General features: G+C 30.5%; 1 protein-coding gene across 1 annotated transcript in view; it reads right to left on the reverse strand.

The window, feature by feature from the left end:
* Nucleotides 1-26,780, reverse strand: part of LOC129989399 (nephrin-like) — a 590,283-nt gene that overhangs the window by 126,199 nt on the left and 437,304 nt on the right. Inside the window, exons 6-7 of the mRNA XM_056097917.1 lie at nucleotides 8,294-8,503; nucleotides 770-1,063 (exon numbers count right to left, since the gene is read on the reverse strand). Coding sequence (XP_055953892.1) covers nucleotides 770-1,063; nucleotides 8,294-8,503 — 504 coding nt within the window. The remainder of the gene's footprint in view (nucleotides 1-769; nucleotides 1,064-8,293; nucleotides 8,504-26,780) is intronic.

The raw sequence follows: 26,780 nt of genomic DNA on the forward strand, positions 1-26,780 counted from the left end.
AACGTCGTCGTTGTTTTCTACTGTCGCCTGCTGATTGTGTTTTCACACCATACATACACTATCAAAAGAACCCGGCGGTGAGGAAAATCCGTGACAATACCATCTTACATTTACATTCCGATTTTGAATGCAAATTTATTTTGAAGAGCGAATGAATCAATAAAAATAAAGTTTTTAAAGCTATTAAAAACTGCGCTGTGTTAATAAAATTAAGCAGAAACTGAACCATAGCATGAATCAAAAACCGAAAGGAGTGACTGAGGTTAACGCAGGTTCAACTAAGTATTAATTTTCCTACTTAAAAATGCTGTGTTTCTTTTTTTATGTAAATATTTGATCTTTCGAATAATTTTGAGCTATGCATTTATGTACTTGAGTTATGCATTTATGTACACAAATATTATACATAATTTTGAATTATGTAAAAATTTTCTTATTCAGAAATATTATATTTTAATGTCTTAGATTTGAAAGAAAAAACTATGTGAATGTGTTTGTAAGAATAAAGATTATACAACTAAACAAAAGTCATTCCATGTCAGCTAACATGATAAAATGTGCGATAAAATTTTGAGATCCTAGAATTCACTAAAGGAAATAACTTTCATTATAGAAATCATAGTTTCATAGGAAAACACGGAAAGGAATTGATGGACAAAACCAAAGAGCTGAAGAAAAAACAAGATTGGCAAATGAATATTGCTGCAAACAACATTAAAAACTTTTAATCAAAGTTATTTGATAAAAATTTCAATTGAATAAGACTTACAATATACGTTAAGCACCCACTGGTCTTCCAAGGCACTATCAGCGTTGACAGGATTCTCAGCCCTACAGGTCAAAGTTTTCTCATTATCGTCACTAGAAGGAGTAAAAAACAGCTTGCTCGTAGTGACATCATCGAGGATTTCTTCTGTTGCATAACGCTTCAAGTCCTTTCCGTCCTTCCACCATGAGATCTTGGCTGGGGGTCTGGATCCTTTGCTCACGCACACAACTTCAATCCTTTCACCAGCAGAACATGGTCTATTAGGGGTGGTTATATGAACTTCGGTTGGATTCACTGCAAATTGAAATAAAACAGTTTATGAAGCAAGATGGAGACACATCACTTATACAGACGAGATGTTGTAAATGAAGTAAATGAAGGTAAATGGATACATTAAAAAAAGAATTATTTAGTATACATCAGAAAGTACATTTAAATCCGCATTACTACACGTTAGTACATAGTGGGAAAAATAATATTACGAATCAAATTTATGTTTGACACACATACACACACACACACACACACACACACATATATATATATATATATATATATATACTGTTACGGTACTTCTTCCAGTTTTCTATTCCGGTTTGTTGATTGATGAAACAAACTATAATACACAGACGGCAAATATACAGCTGAGTCAAACACAGACAACACAGCAGCACACTACAACAAACAGTAGTCCACAAGAAGTAATCGGTAGTAATAACATCCACAGCACACGAAGTGGACAGACAGAAGGTGGGAATTTACGTAGCTTCACTCTATGGTATCTCCAATCATCTGCAATTCACTACTGTCTCCTTGCTTTAACTGTATCCAACTCACTATTACACGACTAGCTACTCCACACACGACTCGATGCTACTTCCACAATAAACACCAGGACTCGGCTCACAGCTCAACTGAGCAATTGCTTCAGCTCCACACAACTGACTTCGGCCCGATTTTCACGACTGATTTCGGCTTGAGACTCCAATCTTTTATAGTTCCCGGAGGTGGACAGAGAAGTTTCTGGACCAATCAGGAGCATTTCACTTCCTATTGGCTCAATTTTTAAAATTCTGCAAGATTCCGTATTATCTACTTTGACGGTAAAGTCGTCAAATTCATCACCATGTCGCGAAATGGTCACCAAGCTCTAGACTCATTGATTCTGCACCCGGTCAGCATCCAACAGAGCTGAAAACGGTCTTTCCTGTGATATTATATAGTATACGCTTATAAAAGAGACACAAATTAAATTATGATTCTTGACATTTTGAACAATTGACTAGCCAGTGTGTTGGATTTTGTATTTATCTACTACTGATTGTATTAATTTATTATTGGTTTGACAAATGTTTTAATTTGATTTTCTTAGAACTATGCCAAATTATTCAAAGAAAAGGGAGACATGTCTTCCTTTAAAAAAAAATTAAAATTCACTACGATTATAGAATTATCTTCCTTTTTATGAATCTGAAAGACACTCTTCTTTTCTTCTATCAAGTCTGAATCTGCATTTTGAATGCAAAGTATATTTGCTGTTTTTACGTTTAAATAATTGCTGATAAAAAATTTAGTTAATCCTACTATAGAAATACAGTGTCTAGAATGCTATTATCATCTTTTGTGATAGAGTTTTAAAAGCATGACCCGCATTCTCAACAACTTAGGATGCAGTTGTTAAATATATTTAATTAATCAAATAAAAAAATATATATTCCATTCATAAAATGTGATGAGGTTTCATTGCATAAAATAAAACCTTTATGAATATAGTTATTTATCACCCTTTATTGCACAGCTAGGATCTTATTTTTAATTCGTTCTCTTTTTAGAAAACAAAATGATTTTATTAAGTCTTCAGTTGCGTACAAGTTGGTGTTGGTCATTTCTATGATTATGGTATCCATTTTGATGAAACGTTATTAATTAGTTTCATATTAATTCAAAAACATGAAATATAACATGATGATTAATTACGGATAAAACTTGCAGATTTTATCGTTGATGATGTATTTACTCACGATCAAGTAACGAAAGGCATAAAGAAAATTTTAATTAAATCTAAGAAAACCTGTCAAACTCTTTAATTTAAGGATAGGTAAGCATATATTTTAATTAAAATGATCCGATTAGTTTGCATAATAATTAAGAAAAATATTTTATTTTAATGGATTTGCTTTGAAAATTCTTTAAAACGATTTTTTACTGTTTCATCACAATATATTTGTATTATAAAAATAGATCTATTTATTAGTAATTAGTAAATTATTTATTGCAATTAATTATGATTTAATAAATCAAATTGTAAAACTTTCTTCCATTAAATAGCTATTTTATTTCTTGCTTAAGTTAAGCAATAAGAAGCAATCAGTTTTTTCAATTGCTTAAGGATAATTTAGAAAACAAATATACAACCTTCCTTTAAATAAAAAAATGATTTTTAAGCAGTCCCCTACAAAAAAAAAAAAAAAAAAAAAAAAAAAAAACATTTAATTTTACAATTTAATTTGTAATATAAAATTTATACTAATTCAAATGATATTATTTTATCATCTTATTTCCATAGAAGAGAAAATATTTTATTCCTGATTATGGCCTGGTGGAGGATGATAAAAAAAAATTATTTGAATAATTCCTTACATTCTCTGTGTTTAAGAAATAGGACAGTTCATTATTTTTTAATAACAATTTCAACAGAAATAGACAATTTCCTTTTTTTCTTAAAAAATAATGAATTTCTCAATGTTTTTGGAGCATTAAAAGAATGTTACATGTCCAACAAAGAAAATTTAGAACTAAATTGAAATTCCTAATGCATTGGAAATTAAAACCTGACCAGAGAATGTAATGGGATTTTACTATTTTTCAGTTGAAGGGGAAAAAGTCTGAGATGAATATCTAATAGCTAGAAATAAATTATTCACTCTAAAAAAGAAATGGCTCATTCGCGTTTGCTTATTTACGTAATTAAAGCGTTATGATATAAGCAGAAGAGCCAAGTAGTTTTGATCATTGGATGGATAAGTTAAAGAGCTTCAACTAATCCCTTTAATGCCCGTTTGCTTCAGGGAATTAAAGACAGCAAATGAGGATTCGTTAAGAATAATTTGTTTTTGAATAATATATTTTCAATGATTTTTTCTGCAGAAAACGTCTGAAAATTCGCTGTTAGTTCAATTTTAAATATTTGTTTTCCAATAAATTTTTAAAGAAATGTTCAGAATATTTATTTTAAACATTACTTTTTAAGAAAGGATAAATGCACCTTGTTGGAGAATTTCAATTTTTTTGTTTGATGAATTAAATCAGTGAATTATTTAATTTATAAATAAAATATAAAACATATAAAAATGACCTAAAATCTTCTAATGAACAGATCATCATTTGTATTATATTATATGAAGCTTTCAAATTTAAGGAATTAAAATCGTTAACAAATGTATGCTTGAAATTAAAAAAATATATATGCATATTTTGGATATTTTTTAACTGAAAACTCACAGTTTGGGAAATTATTTCTTTATAACAACCCATATACTCATCATATCTCAAGAGCAGAAAAAGATACAAGGGGTGTTCAAATGAAAAGGTAAGAAACGACACGGTCGGTATAAATGAAGACTTTATTCAAAGCATGCAGCTTTGGCCTGTGCTCAACGATTCCAATGATTAACGAGCAGAAGGATTCCTTGTTCCAGGAATTCCTGTGGTCGTGACGATACCCAGTCCTTCACAGCGTCCTTGAGTTCGCCGTCCAAGGTCGGCTAATTCTTGAAATCCTCGAACACAGAAGAAGCATTATCTCCGATGTGTACTGTGAAACATTCCGAAGATTACGCAGGTCCATCAAGAACAAGAGACTGGGGCTACTCACAAAGGGTGTTGTTCTGCTCCATGATAACGCACGTCCACACGTCTCCAAGGTTAAATACACAGAACTTGTCAAATTCAAGTTCGACCATTCATCCTACAACCCGGACGTATCGCCCTGCGATTTTCATGGATTTGGTCCCCTGAAGAAACATCTGAAAGGCAAGCGCTTCAACTCGGACGGCGAACTCAAGGACACTGCGAAGGACTGGGTCTCGTCACGACCGCAGGAATTCTGGAATTAAGGGATTCTTCGGCTAGTTAATCAATGGATCGTTGTGTTCAGGCCTATGGTGTGTACTTTGAATAAAGTCTTCATTTATACCCACAATGTCGTCTCGTACCTTTTCATTTGAACACCCCTTGTAGAAGAAATTTGGTATATAATCATGCAGCAAATTTTTGGGAGCTAATGGGTGTGTGAGAAGAATATATCCAGCGTATATTTGCCCCATCAAAATTCAAAGCTACAGCAAATTAAAGGAATATTATCGTATTTATCAGCAACATTTATATTAAATTTTAAGTTGAATTGATTAATATAAACTCAATTGCAAACTGAATAATCCATTTCTTCAGTATATGCCGAAGCTAACATGAAACGAATCATATTTTCAAAGTAAACGAAAAAATTGAAAGGCGAATACACATATTTATTATTTTTTGTTTGGTTATTTTACTTTAGATTATTGAGCAAATTTGTGTTAAAGATGTAAAAACTTCATCTTTTATGAAAGTGCAAAATAAAAATTTAATTTCTTTCTGTAAGAATGGATCTCTAAATGGAATGATAAAAACCTTTGCCCTTTGGCTTTTGGTTTTGAAGACAATGAATGAATGTAGGTAAATAAATATTTTCAACAAACCAAAAGCTGCAATCTTAATTTATTCTATATACCAGCCAATGGTAGATGGGTAAAAAAAAATTGATATCGGAAAACTATTATCTAACATTGCATAGCGTCATAAATTTACCCTACATGAATAATATACAGTAAGTAGAATTGATTACTCAATCATGGCAATTAAAATTTGTCTGTCACGCAGAATTTCGACTCACAGATTATTTATTCTGTTTTGTTTCTTGTTTTCCCCCTTTCAATATAGGGAGAAAATTTAAGTCTCTACATTCAGAGCATGTTTGCAACACATCATAAGTAATTTACAATTTTCCAATTTATGCATTGCATTGCCTAATTAATAATTTATTTGAAGCCTTGAAGTACAGTTGGAGACTTATATCAGAATTTCTTCGCCGGTGTTCATTTAGTTTACCATTGGTGAGAATAACATTTAATTTAGTGCTGTAACGTAATGTTGCGATGTTTTGGTCTATAAATTATTCACACTGCCTTGGTAAAAAATGTGAATATATGCATTATGCTATGATATATAAGGCGTGGAATTAAAAGTTGAAATACTCTGCCAGTCTTTATTAAAGTGAAATCTTTATCTTCAGATCATTTCACATTGAAGGAAATATAGTCTTCATTTCATCGTTAATTTTTTGTTAATTGTATCCTTTTATTTGGAAATTTAATTTGTCCCCAATATACTTTGCTAATTAGAACTGTAGTTAAATATTGTGATATAATTGAAAAGATTAAAATATATAGAGAAGAAAATTATTTGAATTTTTTTCTTTTTTAAAAGTAATAAAAATTATTGAATCAATTAAATAAATGAGATGTAGATTAATTACACGAAAGCTCATTCTGTAAAAGCAAGACAAAATGTTAGCGATATAAGTCCAATAATTAATGCCACTTTTAAAATGCATGAAAAAATGTCTTATTTGTTTGTTCCTTAATAATTATATATAGGAGATTTTTATGATGGAATTCATATTACTGGTTTAGGTCTGAAAACTGCATTTTTACCTGTATAAAATTGAGTAATAATATATTTCTATATGTACTAGGCATAAATATTCCAAATTCCTTTTCTGGAGCTGCAGTGACCTGTTGGTAAGGCCTCGGATTCGGAATTGGAGGGTTTCTGGTTCGACACCAGATTCCACCGAAGAACTTTAGTGTTAGTGGGTCTGGTGCACGTTAATTCCAACAAGAACTATTATTTGTGTTCCCAACTTTTTTTTTATAATATTTTTCATTTTTTACGTTTATCATAACCGAATGCTTATTATTTGAAAATAGTTTTAATTATCATAAATAATCGACACTTAATATAATGATAGCTTTTAAGTACTGGTAGCTCTTTATAGTACTTAATGGAAATAAGTAGTAAAGAAAAGTTATTTTAACCTAACAGGACATTCTGCAGTAATTTTACGTTGGCACTAAAATTATATTAAAAAATTTCTCTTATGACGTCGTTGTTTTTAATTTTGACAGTCTAACTAATTTTGAAAATCTAACTAATCAATCCAAACCAGTATTTTACAATTTTTTTTTTAATTTCAAAATAATTGAATCAAAATGGGGTGGATTTGTGCTAAAATGATTCTTATAAATTTATTACATACTACTACAATACTATCGTTCATGATAGCCTTACTTCTTATCCTGGACATACTTTCAGTATTACTTTGTATATTGATTACCAGAGCGATAAGAAGTTGAATCGATATAATATCTTCAACAAATATATTTTACTTTCTGTAATAAATATTAATTGAAATTGCATTACCTTTTAAGGCATTTATGGGTTAATCTTTACAAATACTGCAGTAAAAAAGTACTAATCCTAGACCTTTAAGTAATATTTTATGGTAAATATCTCGATAGTTTAATGGCATTCTTAAATCCTTCCTTTGAAATTGGAAGTTCCGTTCATCATATTCAAATAGCTTTATAAAGTCATGTAAATTCTAAAATATGTTGTGTATGCAGCTAACTATATATTTAATATGGACTCTTGTTCACATTATTTTAGTTAAGTGCACTTATAGGTTGCTAAATTTTTATACACATTTTTGCTTTAACAGGTATTTGCTATTATTAACTACATTTGTTCAGTACATAAAAGTATAATAATAAGCAAAATATTGATTACATTTACATGATCATTTCCCAAGAAAAATAAATGTTTTATGATAATCTTATAACATGTTAGAAAAGATAGCTCATCAGAAAAAGGGTTTCGTATTTTGTGGAAAACGAATTATGATGCCATGTAGGAGGAGATGTTTTGCAATATTTCCATTAATCTATAAGTGCCCCATGTTATCAGTCTAAGTAATTCTCTTTATCTTCTGAAACTATGAATTTCTATAACTTTTTAATTAGAAGGCTTGTATTATTTGGGAAATTTATTGCTCTTTCAGTTCATATAAAAGATAATAAACATCTGCGATTATAAAACGTAATATTTAAGTTCTTTTATGTATTTTATGTTATTGAGATCTTTATTTAAAAATAAATTTTTAAATACTATAACTCGAATAACTAATCAAATACGTCCTAAACTAAGAGATCAATGGCAGTGTTTTGTCTGCATTTCTTACGTTTTCTTTATTCATAAATTGTTCCAGTCTCATAATGAGTATGTCTCTTTTAAAATTAAAATCACTATTTAATTACTCATACTAAAATATAACAGGCGATTAAGCACTTTTATTTAGAAAGCTATGTCCGAACCAATTGTTAGAGTCGAGAAAAAAACATTCAGGTCACTCATTTTCTTGATACTCACAACTAATATCAAGCTTGACAGAAGCCGTGACGGGTGCAGTGAGGTTGGTGTTTGAGGCCTGGCAGGTGATTTCTGTGAGCAAGTCCTCCCTCTTGAGTGTATCGATGACCATCTCTGTTCGGACGACGCCCCTCTCCGGGTCCGACTCGGAGAATTGATCTGGAATCTCCGCCCGCACTCGCCTCCACGACACCGCTGGCAGGGGCCGACCTGGAAAACAATCGATAAGCAAAGTCAGAGAGGGAAGAGGTTTTCGATGTAGCCCCTGTCATAAAATTCTGACAGAGGATTCAATTTTGTGCCTGCTCGCTGATGCTCAAGGCACTGAGAAGGGTGAGAAATTGTATACCAAGCAGGTCCATTCAATATTTGAATCAAAAGAACTGAAAAAGACCTTTAAAGTATACTTATGATGCAAAAAATATAACCCTTCGGGAAATTAAGACTAATGAATTCAAAACTTTATCTTTCATTTAAAAAATAAAAACAAGTCAGAAGATAAGTTTAGAATAAACTGAAAACACGGTAAATATTTTATAATTCTCGACTAAAAGGATTCTATCCAAAAAAAGTTAGTCTATAAAAGTATAGTCTATGAAAAAATATGATCTATCTATGCCATAACCGCAATAAATTTGGCAAAATCATCTATTTTAGACCTAGATAGAGACACGAGTCATTTGACGAGGGAATATTTAACTAAAGAATGAACTGGTTTTGAATCAAAAGGTAAAAGAGGATGTTTAATTTAAATCAAGAAATGAATAATATAATTGAATAATAATTTTATGGGGGACATTTCATCTAAATAAAATCTGTCTTTTCCTTCTATAGATTAAATAGGCAAAGTACTAGTATGCATTATTAATAAAAAAATGTAGAAATAAGTAACAGCATTTGACCTCCGTTTACATTAGACAGCAATCGTGAAAGTAATTCTATTAAGTCTTTTAACTATAAAATAGTTATCTTGTATTGGAATGTTGTAAAGGCGGTTTCTGGAATCAAATTTTATTGAAAGTGCAATGTAGTTACAATATTAATAGAAGTATTTTAATATTACCAATCTAATATTTTACGGAGACATTGCTAGCACTAACATTTAAAATTATTAAGTATATCATTATATTTTCAGAAATAAAACATGTTTAACTTCTAATTATTATAATAAAAATTGTTGAAATAATTTAAGAAGCGACTATTTCGACGCGTCCAGAAGCATACGGGGAAAATTGAATGACCGGATCACTGCGACAAGCATTGATGGAAACTAATGTTGGGCTGTAAGGGTTATCAACAGCCGCGGCACAATCTCTACTGTAGGGTGCATACCCCATTATCGTTAGAGAGTAGTCAATATCACTCCATTTTTTCTAAACACGAGGGCGGCTAGAACCAACCATCAATCTAGAAGCTTTTAATTCCCATATCTTAGGTGCGCCCCGGTGATGGGACTCAGATATCATAAAGTGCTTCATAAATCGGACTGTTCAGAAAAATGGAGTTATGCTATATTGTTAGAAAAAAAAGCTCAGAAAGGAATTATAACACCAATGATTCCCATGAATTGGAATTGGAACGGAGCAATAAAAACAAATAAACAAATAAAGGATATTAAACACATCAAATATTTCTTAAAAATGGAAGCAGAGATGGTAGAACGCATAAAATATTAAATGTGATTTCGCAGATTTTGTGTTGGTGTAAATTTTAGATATTTGTTGTTCTAATTATGTTAATTAATTTAATTTAATTTTTATTACTCACGTCTTCAGACTATTATATTGTTGTACTGGTTTCACATCAGTATGTTTCAAATATAATTAATTCCTAATAAAAATGTTTATGTTGAAAGATTCCTCGTTCCTTTGTGTAATGATCATAATCATTAAGCTTACAATTTACTTATTATTTATTACAATTTACAATTACAATTACAAGCATAATCTCACTTTTAAAATTTGATAATATTTGCAATGGTATTCATTAGTTACAATTTCATCATAAAAACTCACAAATAAAATTTCTCCGCTAGCATATTTTAAAAGAGAACCTACCCAGAACTAGCGAAAATTTTTCAAACCCTGAAATATAATTGTTGAATTTACAATTTTAAAACTTATCAGTTTTTTTCTCTTCCTTTTTTAAACTATTCTAAAATTACCACATGTTATTTATTTAAATTTCTTTAAAATTTTGCCACTGGTTATTAATTATGCAATGGATTCCATATCAAATAATTCTTACATGAAATATCAGATATAGGTTTCTTATGCAAGCAAAAAGCATAAATTCTATCAAATTCTTGATTTTTTTTCTATAATGTTTCTGTTTCTAATGTGCGTAATAAATATATATATTCAAGCCATCAGTATATTTTCAATTAAATCTGTGTTGAAGAAATAGCACAATGCATTATATTGTTTTTTTAATATCATTGGCAGACGTTTCGAGGCATTTTTTTAGCTAGATAAAGCATAAAAGTAAGCTAAAAGTAAACGCTCTTTTGCGGCCTAATGGAACCTCCACATATGATGGGAAATGAAGGGCTTTTCCCCTCCTAAGCACATAGAACTTGATGGATGCGCTCATTAAGCTCCTTTGATGATATTCTTTTGAGGGAAGGACTCAGAACATCATAAAATAATAAAATTTCTTTTTGTGAATGACTCTGCCATAAAATCTGCGGCAATCCACATCATTTGTTCATTATTTTTGGGGTACCATTCATACTAGATTTTGTAAGAGTTAAAGATATATAATAAAAATAATGCATAATATTTATCGTAATATATTGTAGAGTTTCTATTCAACGAGCTTCCATTTAATGAGGCTTTCTATTTAACGAAATATTCCATATCATTTCATTTCAAATGATACATGCTTTTTTACTCTCCATAATAAGAAAGATGATTTCCATTTGACGAAGTTTCCACAATTAAACATTTTTGTTTTTAGTATTTTGTGATTACGCTGAAATTCCCGAAATGAAACCCAAGAATTATTGATTGTCATAACATCGTATTGCGTCTTATATTATAGTATATTTACGCAATGAAGAGAAGTAAATTGCTTCAGTTTCAAGTTTTAAGCAGGACTATATGATGCAGAAGAGATAAAAATGTAAATTACGTTCGAGTAATTAAATTACATTTGCCACAAGATTTAGTTATAAGTCTGTCTAAGTAAGATGCATTTTTTTTTTCCAAAAAGGAGCAGTACTTGGAGCAGAAATTCCGCTTAATGTGCATGACAGCAGTCAAATGTAAACAATTCATCATACGGATTTCAGACTGCTTTACTGAATGTTTTTACATCTGCATTGAATCCAATGATTCGTGTAGCTAATTAATTGAGCTGCAAAATACTATAAGAATCACTGAGACGATTGGCTGAGTCACCAAAAGGTGCAGATGTAAAAACATTCTGTACCTTTTGGTGACTCAGGTACACCAAAAAAAATATGAATTAACCCTATTTAATGATTTTTTTAAATAATCTTTCTAGTTAGAGGAAATATGATATAAAAAAATCAAGAAATAGAGTTCAAACAGAAAGTTTAATGGAGCTCAAAAATGGGCTTAGCCATTGCCAAAAAAGTAATATTTATAGTTTGCCTAAGGAAACTGATGTTCATATTTTCCGAAACAATTATGTTTTAAAAATAATATTTATATTATTGTAAAATTCAGAACATTGTCTTTTAAATAATGTTAATTTCGTTTCTGTACAATATTTTCCATGAAATAAAATTAAATTTTATTTATGTACAATATTTTCCTTTAAATTAAATTATATTTTATTTTTGTACAATATTTTCCCTTAAATCAAATTATATTTTATTTCTGCAGAATATTTTCCTTTAAATTAAATTATATTTTATTTCAGTTTAAAGTAATATTCTTAACAATGCTTTTAAATGCTCCGATGGAATACAAGATCACTCATCAAAACATTCAGTCCTGTTTTTTTTCCAAAAATTAACTATATAATAGGATTTTCAATTAAGCTTTTAATTTTGCAGAAATTGGTTTAATTCATATTTGAAAGTCCTATCAAATAATAGAGACTTTTCTTTAACTTTATTACGTATTAATTATTTAGTTACAAAAAAGTATATGTTCTAGGCAAAGAAATTTGTCTTCAAAGGCAACTAGTTATTATTTAAATCATTACAGATTAAAACTTTATCATTAAAAGAATACAAGCATTTAAGAGGAAGAAATAACTAAAATAACGGTTTTATGACTGCAAATTTCACTAGTGAAGAAAATATAAATTCATTTTTTGATCGTTAAAAGTAAGTGCCTTACATGTTTCAAAAAAGTAAATGTCATTTATTTTGTCAATAAAGTGTAATTTATGATATTTATAACTCTTGTAAACTACTTTCAAAATGAAATAAATATTGGAAAATCCAGGATTCAAGATTGTGTTATTTATTAACAATTGTCCAATAGATTGTAAGTAAAAATGCTATCGAATAACAGAAAACTCTTCCTTGCCGACTAATAAGACTTCAGCCATTAGATGAAGAAATATAAAAAATTTCTTTAAGTGCATCATCGAAAAGCAACTATACAAAATGCCATTATTGTCTTACAAAAAGGCCATTACATGGAAATGTGTTAATTTAAAGATCAGCATTTGAAGGAAATCAGAAAATTTGAAGGATCAGCAGCAGATGAAGGAAACATTCTAGTATGACGCGGCTGTATCAAGTGTATAAAATGTTTTGCTTAAAATGGTTTCAAAAATACTGCCTGATGACAACGAATCAAATTGCTTGGCAGATCAGTACAAAAAAAATAATGGCAACAACTGAAAGACATAAGAGATTTTTGAGAAAGAAAAAAATTGTCTTATGTTTTTTATTGTTGATGAACACATTGTAATTACTATATATACTATGCATCATAACTTATTAAATTAATTACGAACCAACAGTGAGATATGAAGATTATTATAATGGGATAATTATAATCATCTTCACATTTTGAAATGCCGGTAATATTTCTGCATTGCTTTGGGAATTACTATTTCAAGAAAATATCACAGATGAAGCGTTTTAATATTAATTAAAGTCTGAAAATTTTTATAAAATATGTATTTATTGTAATAAACCTGTATAACTCAGGTTAACTGTTGTTAATTTTTAGCATACGAAATGTATAGGAAGTATTGTAATCTTCAATAAATTTGAATTCAACATTTTGACGAATCTGTATATATCAGGTCTTCCTGAATTCAGAAAATATATTTTTAGCATTATGTCTGTGAGTCAATTTGTCTGTGAACTCAAACACGATTCAAACTGTAGGTTGAACTAAGGTATACGGTTGAACTTAGGTATATGAACTTAAGACCGAGTTTGTAGATTTCAGTTAAATTTTGAATGAAATCCATTCCTTGGAAGTCTGTCTGTTCGATTATAAGTGAGTTAATAAAAAGGTTAAGGCAGTTAGGTTAATAAAAAGTTTCAGCTTCTAAAATATAAATTTTAATCAAATGTTTAACCAAATCTGCCAAAAATTTGACAATCTGTGGGCTTGTTCTTTGTAATAATTATAAACGTAAAAACTCAGTAATACCGTAGGTTTATGTTAAATTTTGGTTTTATTCGGATGGCAAATAGGCGTTAAAAATACATGTTCGCAGTATCGATTCATTAAAACTGTTAAATGCACGCCAAATATTTATACACCGTAGCTATTGGTCACTATCGGATGCAAGATATTTGTGGTTTTTTCCAAGATTCATAATTGTGTACGGAAAGAGAGGGATAAGAAATTAATCGGATAGTGTGTAAGAAACTTTCAGAAAAACCACTCTTACAGGTTTTAATTGCTCTCACTGCATGTAAGATTTAAATATTTGCCTTTATTTGCTTTCTCAGTCATTTTCGTTTTTTCAACGAACATATAAATGAAAATAACTGAGGAAAGTAACTTTAACATTGGCTTTAGTTTAGTTTAGTTATATTAACGTCCCGTTGTAAAGCAACACAAGGGCTATTTTGGGACGGAGCTCGTAATTTTGAACCGTTGCCAGATGACGAGGACTGCACCTGAGCTGGCACCCCCCTCTCCACACCTCACCACACCAGCGGGAAGACGTTTGGCATGACGACTTCAATGTGCAACACACCCCCTTACACGACGGTTTTTCGGTGGAATTGGGTCTCGAACCTGAAACCCTACGGCTCACAAGCCGAGACCTTACCACCAGGCCACCGCGGCCCTTTAACATTGGAAAGAACCCGAATGATAGAAGTGATAAAACAGTGGAACAGGTTTAAGATTTGGGCGAAGAATAAAAGGAATTGATACAGATTTTATTTAAATTAACTTCCAAAAATTGATTTTAAAAATATAAAATATATAAATGTCACTGCAAAGAAAATATTTAGTATTTTTGGATGGTGTAAAAGTAGATTTTATAACTTTTTGTTCCAATGTTACGACAAATACACATAAAATATTTTAATCGCAATCTGACCCCATCTTATAAAGGAGCGTATGAACTTTTTAATAGCGCAGTTCATTATTTTTATTGCAAATAAACGTATATGCTAAAGTTTGAATTCTATCAGTGGGGGTTGAATTATTTAAAAAAATACGCAACCAAAGAAACAGAAATACCATTTTGTATATAAGAATTTATAATTTATAAAATCTGCACATATTGTATGTCGAGGAATTATTCATATGATTTTTCCTCATAGAAAAATTTCAAAATTCCAAGAGAATATAAATAAGAACATTCAAATATTCCAAAGCTTGATTTGATCTAGAGCAATATTGTTTAAAATATTTTCCTTGTGTGAAAGGTTGAGAAGATTCAAACTGTGATTTAACTCACTTTCCCCTTTGGTTCCAAAGTATTACTTTCATCACCACAAATATCACGACTCGGAAAATGAAATTCTTGCACTCCGAATTCTCTAAAACATGAAAGCAAAGATTCAACGACAAAGGGAAATCATATATCACATGGAAGCATAAGGAAACGTTAGCGTCAACAACCTGTTTGAGAATAATAACCATTATCATTTCTCTTTCAAGTTCCCTCATAGGAGATCGCTTGGGCTTGTCCCTGCATTCGACTGTCACCGCTGAAGTGTCATTGTTAGACAAGAGCAGACGACATGCTGGGGGTGGAATGCTCTCTTGTAGCACACACGCGGAAGCGATTCAAGGGAAATGGGATATTTCCATACATCCCCGCCTCTATCCATTTTAGGCGTTCTGGGGTGAAAAAAATGAGATGACAACTGCACAATCCTTTGCTTCGCTTTCCTTAGAAGACGAAAGGAAAAAAAAAATATGGAAGTAAAAGAACACACCATGAGAGGAAAAATTCCGAACAAATTGCTTTTTGCTGCTCCACTGAATTTGAAAGCAAAAGATAAAAAATAAAGCATGAAATGTCGAACGTATGCAAGGAGGCTACTTTTAGCTTGGATTTTTCAGTTTGCAACACAGTGGGATTTGCATTTTCCCAGACACGTGTAAGTTGGCAACATGGAACCTTCTTTTTCTGCAATTTTTTGCCCTTATTATATTTTTTCTCCTTCCTTTCCACCCATTATCACCAAGGAGTAGAAATAAGCATGGAGTGGTTTGATTCAATTTTCTGTTGCAAAGCGTTGCTGAAAACAGCAGACATCAAGTTAAAAGCAAAAGTTAGACTATTTGAAGTGGAATCACGTAAATTTATACCAAAGTTTTCTTCGTATTCAGTTTCAAACAGAGTGAAATCCTGGTTTTATTCTAGTTTGGAAAATGTCGTACATAAACACATGTATTGGCATAGCTCAATTTTTAATTCAAATAGATACTTTACATAAAATAGTTAAAGGTGGCGATTTTAAATAAAACACATGTTCTATATTTTTTAGCTAAAATTTAATTTTAATGGGATTGTTAGCGTAAACTATATAATAATAGATTTTATGTTTCAATAATTATTGACTTCTACATATAATTGTAAACAATGTATACAATTATATGTAGTAGCATTAGAATTAGCATTAGAATTATTAGCATTATTATTAAGTAGCATTAGAATGTATAGCAAAATTCGGCACAGTTAGACATCTTATTTTTTATTAGAAAGTTTGAAATGCACTTTCAACTTTGAAAGTAATTGTTAAATCAATTTCTTTGGTAAATTTTATCAAGTGCAATGGAATCTAAAATCCAAAACCAAATAACTTAAACCAGTAATGTCGCTTTTATGGATTGTATTTCTGCAAATCCTTGCAAACAAATATATATATATCTGTGGGCCACACTCGAAGCAGTGGTCCAAATACACAAAATTAGAAACAAAACCCATTTAAAACAAGTGTTACAAGAAGAATGGAGTAAAATATCTTCAGATACCTCCAAAAATGGGTCGAATCGGTACCATAACGTTTAGAGGCCATTATAAGAGCCAAAAGACCTGCAACTTAATAGTGACACTTTGTTTCTATGCAAAATATTGCAAAAATGTGATATTGCAAAAATTTCATTGGTGTATTCTCAATTTTTTGTGGCAAAATTCTGCGTATGTTTATTTAAAATTTTTCTGAAACTTTTCAATTTCAAAGTTTTTCCTTGCTTTTTCTTTATTTTTACTTTAAATTAAACCATTTGCTATGGGTAAAAATAAAAACATGTTTGCACTTCCCGGTAATGTGTTATTTATATTGAAAGTCGCATTTATCAAGAAAAGGAAGATGTATTCTCAATTTTTTGAGCGACTGTATATATATATATATATATATATATGTGTGTGTGTGTGTGTGTGTAAGGATTTATTCGTTGATATTGTAAATATTAACAACAACAGAACCTCCAAATAGTTATTCCAGTTTTGTTGTTTTACTAATTTTTTCCCTTTATTGTCAGGAGTTGTAGGTAAGTAGGATACTATGAAAATGAAACTTGGTAATCTGTTAAAATGAAACAGTTAAAATCTAATAGGGAGATAAATAATATGTTTAATGTAAAATCAAAATTTTAATGCGTTATAATTCTTGTTTAATCTTATTTGGTCTAGTCTAAATAGACAAGACAGTTAATCTATATCCAAGGAATAATTAAATCCACAGTGTTGAAAAATGTCGGCTTATGTTTTTCAAAGTGGTCTTGAAATAGATTTATGCTGAGATAGTTTTTTAAACTTTAATTCCCTGTGTCCATATTTAACTTAATTTCATAAAAAAAGGATATATATTTTTATATCGATTTGCAGAGAGCCAAGAAACTCTTCAGCATCTTAACCGAATTTCAGCGAGAAAATCACTATCGAAATTGAATTTTTTTGAAACAGTCTTTGAAAAGATATGATTTAAAAACACTGACCTAATCGATCACATAACGTTTTCTTTCTCGCGGGCATACCTCAACAGAACATATCAGATCATCAGACAGAAAATAGGTCAGGATATATTAGAACAAAATCATAACAGAGTAGGTGAAATAAGATTTTCTTCTTATTAGAATTTAGAGCAAGGACATTTTCTAATTTTGTTTCGCATAAGGGAATAACACAGATGCAATCAGTTGCCAGAAATTTCACTAGCCAAATAATGTTATATGCTACAATTACAATTTGCAGATTCAAATATAAGAGCATTTCCTGTAGATATTTATTAATATAAAGAAATACGATATATCGCTGTTAAAATAAAAAGAATAATAAAAGGGTTTAAAAACGAAAAACTGTTATAGATTTTTTTTTTCGTCTTATGTTAAATCCAACAACATAAAAGTAAAAAAATCCGATATATATTTCATAAATTTTGAGAAAATATTATTTAACAAGTTTGCAAAAAATTTATAAAAACTTGTAAGAATTGTGTTTTTTATAGGTTATAAGATGTAGCGTATATAAAACGAAGCATAACATAACAGCCATTGACTGAAAACTCAACTTTGTAGACAGATAAATTAGAAATAGAAAAGAAAATTATTTAGGCATTGAGAGAGAAGGGCCAAAAGATCAAGTTCGGAGGAAAGAACAAAAAAATATTTGCAGTAGAAGACAGAATCTAAAAAATACATGAAGAAAGTCAAGAGAACCAAAAGCGTTGGTTGGAAAGATCTTTGCACTGACGCTGCAAATCCATATAGAAAACATTTTAAAGCTGCCTTTAGGAAAACAATTCCTCCATCTCAACTAACAGTCTTTCACAATATAAATCCAGAAGGAGGACACCAAAAAATAGCTCAGGATATATTAGAACACATTTTTCCATTTCCAAATTCAACTCCATCTTTAACACATGGAATCACCACCAATCCTAATGACTGTCCTTTCACTGAAAAAGAAATATCACAGGTTATTTATAATCTCCCTCATGGAAAAGCACCAGGATATGACGGTATTGATAATCTAATTCTAAAAACAATAAACAAAAATTTTCCGACCCTCTTCAAAGAATATTTTAATAAATGTCTTTCACCAGAAAAATTCCCGGATCCATTTAAAATAAGCAATATCATCCTATTTCAAAAAACTGGAAGAGACCCTAAACTAGCCACATCGTACAGACCAATAGCTCTCATGCATACTATAGGAAAAGTTCTAGAAAAACTACTCACACGGCGTCTTATTTATTTTCTAGAATCAAATAAACTCATCAACAATAGTCAGGTTGGATTCTGTGAAGGAAAATCCATAGATGCTTCTCTTAAAAAGCTTGTAGAAAAATTTATGATGGAAAAAGGGGAACACATAATATTCTGGTTCTTTCAGTGGACATCAAAGGTGCATTTGATAATATCCAACACCGTTCAATAGTGAAATATCTAGATAAACTCCAATGTTCTCAAAATTTAGGAAACATCTTTGAAAACTTGCTATATGCCAGAAAAATCATCCTCAACACACAAGAAGGCTGGGCCATAAGACAACAGAAGCAAGGATGCCCCCAAGGATCTTGAAGTGGTACAGCTCTATGGAACTTGGTGACGAATGATCTGCTTAATAAAATCTGGCCTGCCCATACAACTATCCAAGCATTTTGTTCTGGTCATTAAAGCCCCCCCCCCCAAAAAAAGGAAGAAAGAAAGAAAGAAAAAAAAAAGAAAATCTAAGACAAAATATCAAAGAATCAATAGCACAGTTCATATCCTGGGCTGACATAAACAATTTAGAAGTGCCCACGAGGAAATCCAACTTTATTCTGTTTAGTAAACGGGCAACACGACTCAGAATCTATTGGCAGGGAGAAAGAATAAAGCAGACACACGCCATTAAATACATAGGTGTCCATATTAATGATAAATTAAATTGGAACACCTCAAGAATTTAGCACTGAAAGAACAATAACAACAATTCAATTTTCCCAAAATATCTGGCAAACCCCGGGGAATAACAATTCGACACAGAAAGATTCTGTACAGGACAGTTATTTAAAGGAGGCTTGCACACGGAGCAGGATTTTGGTGTCTCCACCCAACAGTTAGATTAGCAAGAAAGCTCTCTTCCATTCAAAGAGACTTTCTGTTAGCAATTACGGCGCCATACAAGACCACGCCTACTGCAGCACTTCAGGTTATCCTTGGCTGGCTTCCACTTCATCTGCAGCTTCAGATGATTGCAAGAATGACTGAACTGTACAGACTCTGTGGAATCTTACATGATATGTCGCATATCAGCCCAAACGTGTATGAGCACAGAGCTACGGGCTGGACGTCACATCCTTCCAAACATCTCCTAGCACATCAAATTCCGTTGGAAGACGGTGGGTTTCAGAATTTAGGACTCCGGATCTATACAGATGCATCAAAATCCTCAGCAGGATTTGGGGCTGTATTTTGTGTCATGCATGATGCAGTAACTATTGAAAGAAAACACGGTCAACCAACCTATTGAAAGAAAACACGGTCTTCCAAGCTGAATTACTAGCACTCAATAGAGCAGTCAAATACGCAACCTCTCTTCCTAAATCAAATCCAATCACTATTTACGCCGACAATAAAACAAGTATACAAGCCTCAAGTTCTCCAAGATCCAATAGCCAATTAGCAAGAGATACATTCACCCTTCTTCTTGTAAATCATCACATTAAAATCTCATGGACAAGGCACATGTAGGCTATGAAGGGAAGTGGCGGACAAACTAGCCAAAACAGCGGCTAAGGCTAATTAAGATCGGAATGTAATGAAGCTTCCAAGATGTCTTCTGAAGAACATCGTCCAAACAGATATGATGATAAGATGGCAAAAGGAATGGGAAGAATGTGAAAGAGACCGCTCCACATTCAACATAATACAGAAAGTTTCTCTCTGCACAGAGCGGATGTCCTTTTCTTCACTGGACTTCCCATTCCCGACATACCTACACAGATTCCTTCTGGCCAACTCTCCTTACTGTAGCTGTGGGGAGATAGGACCCCAATTCACAATGCCATCGAATGCTCACTGACTCTCTCATGGCACATGAGAAAGTCAGAAACAAGTATCGAGGAAAAATGGTACAGAAGAGTTGCATCGAATAACCTTTCACGAGGCAAGATCCACTCCACCATATTAATAAATACCAAGACCTCTTCAAGACTACACAATAGTTGAGACCAAAAGGTCACTTGTCAAAATCAGCTGAAATTGCAACTTCAAAAGTGCTCAAATGTTCCTCAAAAGTGCAGTTCTCACGAAGGAAATCAAAACCACAGAACTCAGACGGACGCTACAGATTTCTGACTCTTCAGTGATTGTTTATATACTTATGCATGTCGTATAGATGTTCTCAATGTAATTTATCAATTTTTTGCCCTTTTCAGTTAATTAGCAATCTCATTTTCCTGTAAGTTCAACTCAAAGTCAACATTTATTTAAGTATCCTTGCCCCCTTCATCCAGTTATTACTTCAACAAAAAATTAAACACAGTCGTGTAGGATTTGACATCGATGGGATTCTCTCTTGAGAACCCTGGATGGTCTGTCGTTTCTTTCTTTCTTTCAACAATTTTCTTCCTTCCTTTCTTTCTTTATTTATTCTCCCCTTCCATCTTGTGCTCATCGAACTGGTTAGATAACTTAATGTTACAGGCACCGGGGGCACAGGATGGTGTTACGTTATGTTATATAAAACGAAACAGAGAAATATTCGAAATAATAATAAAATTCGTTTCTCATTTACACCTTTGACTGAAATACCTTTTGGCAGTATTTCCCCTTCTATCTCGTAATTATAGTATGTAAAATTTTTAAAATTCCTAAAGATTTACTACATATGAAAAAAGATAACTAAAGCTTTATCATAAAATAATTAATATACTATTTTAGCTATTCTCCTATTACAAATGCAGTCATATTGCTTTATATATGGTTTAAAGAAATTTTCCTTACATTCCAGATTTTATTTTTTTGACAAGGATCTTAACACATATTTAAAACTGAATATCTTTTCCTTTACTATCGATTCGTACTTTATTAACTATAAAATTTTCATCACCATTACAAACTGTCTTTCATACAGAAATTTTTTTCGGCCTGGAAAAATTTTCAATTAGGAAAATTAAATTGTTGATGGAATGATAGGCTTAAAATTATAATAAAAAAATAACTATACCCCGATTTTCAGGAACATTTAATACAAATGCCTTTGATAAAATAGTGAAATATTAAATTTTAATTTTACAGTTTTAAGCATTTACAGAGAATGTGGAGGAAATTTATAGAAATCTTTCTCTAGAGGCTTGAAAAAAATAAGATTGTTCCTTTATATTGCCATTTATGATATTTTTCGGAGAAAAGGCATTAGTAATATGTATATTTCAAATCTATTTATAATTTAATTTCTTATTATCGTCCTTTTTACTAAACATATATTTATGTTACATTTAAGTCTTTTGCTAATTATAATATTATTAACGATTTTAATACCATTTCCCTGCATGGATATTTTCATTTTCAGGATAAATTTTGCAGATAGTTCTAATGGATTCTGAATTGAGTCTAGGTTATTAACACTTCAACTGTGGCTACTAACATTTTGATCTTTGGTCAGCTTGGCGAATAATTTGGTTATAAAAATAAAAACTCTAGCTACTTCTCGAATTTAGGCAATATCTTGATTATGATTGAAGATACGATATCCATCTAAGAACACTTTAAGGTAGTCATGGGAGCTATAAAAGGAAAGGCACACAGAAGAAGAGTCATGAGGAAGAGGAGTTGGCAGTTTAGATGAGTGAAAGGTTGTTGAATATATTTTCCCTTGGCGATGTTGATCTCCAACTGAATCCTGTATTAGCACTTTGAGTTTCTGCAATTATTTAATAGCGACTTTCTGCTTCAGTCCTGCATTTCGTTGTTGATAAATTAGTAAATCTGAATATAAAATGTCCAATATCTACCTGAATTTATCAATTGCAGAAGATTTGATGATAAAATTAAATACATTTCGAATTTGAAACCTTGTCTTATGTGTAAGCGGATTTAAATATTCTGTCATAATTCCTTAATTTTGCCATTATTAATTATAAACAACGCAATTGATAATTATAGAAAAGCCTCAATTTAAAAATTTGATTTGTTTTGAGTTTTAAATACATCCAAAAAGAAATTGCTTTTTTTAGAGAAATTAACTTAAAGCTGGTTTAATTTATTCCTCGATACAAGATATTTTCTTAATTAAAAATTAATAACACTAATTTATGTATTAGCCTTTAATAAGAAATCGATTTCGTTTTTCTCGAAAAAGTGAAACACAATATAAACTAAAGTATTTATATAGGCAGAAAATATGTGTTGCAACAAAACGAGTACGAAGAGATATTATCGATACAAATGAAAGATTGTGAAAAAGATAAATACCATCGTTTTAAAGAAGGGCCCTTTCTTAATTTCTTTCGTCACTCACGCTTATTCAAGTAGAAATGACCACTGACTTTCTACACAAAATATTGTGAATGATTATCAATATATTAACAAAAAAAATTATATCGGAATGTTGCAGGTATTGAATATTAATTGTGTGTCCCTGAAATGTTGGTATAGTAAGCTATCCGAGGCGCCTTATACTAGAAAAATTCCTTCAGAATTAAAGTTTTTCTTAATCCCAACTTTCTTATAAACGTATAGAAACGAACTTCATAACCAGTAAAGGTATCTGTTTTGTAATTTAATGTATGTAGCATTTGTCATCTTACAATCTTTTAAAAATATTTTTTAATATGATTTTCTAAGAAAAATTAATGATTTTATAATTTATTACATTTTTTCTAATCTGTAATTTCTAATTAATATAATTAAATAAATTATACAGTTGCAAGTGTTCTAGATTTCGGATATTTTATAGCGTAAGAAATCTTAAAATCTTATGTTACAAACATTAATAATAATACTTATAATATAATTTTGTTATTATGGTGTTTGATTACGAGTCTCAATAAATGTCAAATTAATTACGATATTATTAAATTGTGACTTTGTACCAATGGTTTTTTGGGAAGATAAATATTTAATTCCATTTTTCAAAACCTGTGGATAGCTGGAGGATACAGAAGCCGTGAACCAGATGGAGGATACAGAATAAATGCAAACGAAGACACAAAATGACATTTTTTGAAGTTAATGCTGAAACAGTTCTTTCTTTATCTATTTTAACTTATTGATTGTGCATCCATAATGAAATTGTTGATAACCTTGGGCTATGAATAATTTTTTTTTTCAACTACTCAATTCGATAAACTTTTAGTTTCAAAATCTTATCAAGAATGATTTCGTCCTTTCTAAATCGAGATTTGGATTTCTTTTACCGAAGAATCATCAAATTTAATTTTAGCCCACTCAGCAATAAACATAAGCATTGGATGAAAGAATTTTTAAGATTCTAAACTGAATAAATTCATAACTATTAGATTATTTATATGACGCTATATTGCTTTATTTTAGGAAATAGGGAAATTTCTTTAACATAAATGGTTCGTCATTTTTTGATTCTGAAAGCCTTATTGTTTTTGATACATTTTTAGGGAAATTTTACTTAATTTAAATCTTTATTTTTTTTTAAAATTTAGTTCTTTACTTAAATTAAGTTTAAACATCCCGTTTTAAAGCAACACTAGGACTATTTTTAGACTGTCCTCGTACTTTGGAACAGCGAAGACCAGGAACGAGAACGACACCTGAATCTGAAAAACAAAAATAATCTGCACTTTTTGTCTTTATTTGATGCCATCTTGACTTTGGATATTAGCCAATTGTTATCATATTTTGATGAATATTCTAACTTGTTGCTTTTGAAAAAAAATTCTGTCAAAATATGATTTAAAATATTTATTCCTCTAATCCATAATATTCTTTAAAAAATTAATGAAACCTTGACATTAGGAATATAACAATATCCATGTAATTTAAGGATAAGATAAGCAAAATTTTGACTTATTCATAAATAATTATTGGAAATATTATCTCATACAAATTATTTTTACAACATACTATAAAAATATTTTTTTAATCACATGAATTGAGGCGGTGCCACTTTTTTTTTGTATAATATTGATGCTTTAAACAAATAAAAAAAAGAAAAAAGAAAAAAAAGGATTTTTTTTTCAAGTCTAAAAAATTAAGTGAAACTTTAATCAATTGCCAACTAAGCAAGATTGAATTTCGGTTTTTCTCCCTTATCTTCCGCAAATGTTATATAATGATATATTTTTATGCTAAAGCATAAATATTTTTATACTATAATTAAAAATAATAGAGATTCAATGATTCCAATTACTTTATTACACAATTATTTTTCTATTATAAATATATTTTGCAAAATTAGCCTTATGCATGAATAATATAGTTTTTATTCTACTGAAATATTGTAGACTATATGTTTATTCAATGCTATTATTAAACTGCGTACTCTTACCATCATTTAGATAATTATTAAAAAACTGTTGTCTAACATCAGTACAGAGATCATTTCTTTATTCCGCTTTAATTTTATGGAATAAGTATTATTTTGTACAGATATAAAATTATTTGCTTTTTAAAGAATGTTTTAAAAATAATTTAGGTTTCTTTATCATTTTATATGCATATATTTAATTGTGTCTTATACTTCAGCCCTTTAATTTTTAATGATATCTCATTCATAAAGGATTTTATACCACGTTTCTTAACTTGAGTGTTTTGAATAAAAATTTACATCATTGTATTTATAGACCATTGGTTTAGACTAAAATGCATTTTGCTACATATTTCCATTTGGTTTCAAAGTAATACTTTTTTAAATGGACTTATATAACATTGCATTCAAAGTATAGAATGAAGGTCATCTTTCAAATTCCTAGTATCCGTGATTCCAATTATAATTTTTCTAGCGGATGATTTTATCATTATTAATACCGAATAATGTGATATATATTTCTTTTTTTAGCAAAGTATTTAATTGTATGTGCTTCTACTGATTCTGAAGGCCATAATTTAAAATTTTTACTGCTTTCTAATTTTTTAACTTAATTACCGTTACAATTTAACTTCAGAATTCCGAAATGATGTGAAATTTTTGCAGTTTGTTTACGTCTATGTGTTGATATTCTTTACTTCTATATATTTAGATCTTTTAATCATCTGTAAGCATCAATTGTAGTTGATTTATTTTATTGTGTCTATAAATAAAATATTTGTATGATAATTAATTTTTGAGGCATATCAAGTAAGCGTACAGCGGGAAATGTTTTTATGGGCAACTTGAATTCAATTAATTAATTAATTAATCACTGCCAGGGAATCGAAATTTTCATTAAATATCAAATTTGTGAAGTAATACATTATAACATGCAAATATATAAATAAAAATGGCGAGTGGCCAGAAAAGCCTGGTCGGTAGGGCGTTGGATTCGCATATCTTGGGTTACGAGTTCAAACCCCACCTGTCGAAGATTCTCCGTGTGTGTAGTGGCTGGTGCATGTATAAATATGTCGTGGTCACAAAGTCCTCTATGTCGAGCATAATACATCTTGGGGTAATGATTCAGAGGTGACCGTTCGCTGATTCAGGTCTAAATTACGATCTGCGAATGAAAGGCATGAATGAAGTCCATCCCTTTAAAAGGGTTGTGACGTATGAATAGCTAAGTCGTACTCTTGGCCCTAGTTGGCGTTACTGAAAAAACAAGAGACGATCATTCAGCTTAAATCGCTGACAGATAACTGTCAGAGAGCTTTGAAGTGCCATAAGTCACAGCAAAAAAATACATATGAACAATGTTACTAAAATACTGTTAGTCTGAATGTCAACCTAAAAATTTTCAAATTCAGTTCTTTTCATAAGGAAATCTAAAATGACGACTAATACATGGATATTCATTCATAGGAAATATAACTAATTTTCCTATATGGGCAATGCAACAACAACAAAAAAAAATTAAGGTTGTAAACCAGAGAATTTAATTAATATGTTTGGTGGAGCATTTAGAATAGCAAGTATCCAACGTTGAACATTATTACTTCTGCCATTTGTTGCAAGCATTAAAAAATTAAATTAA

The sequence above is a fragment of the Argiope bruennichi genome, chromosome 2 (assembly GCF_947563725.1).
Source record: "Argiope bruennichi chromosome 2, qqArgBrue1.1, whole genome shotgun sequence".
Classification (NCBI taxonomy): domain Eukaryota; kingdom Metazoa; phylum Arthropoda; class Arachnida; order Araneae; family Araneidae; genus Argiope; species Argiope bruennichi.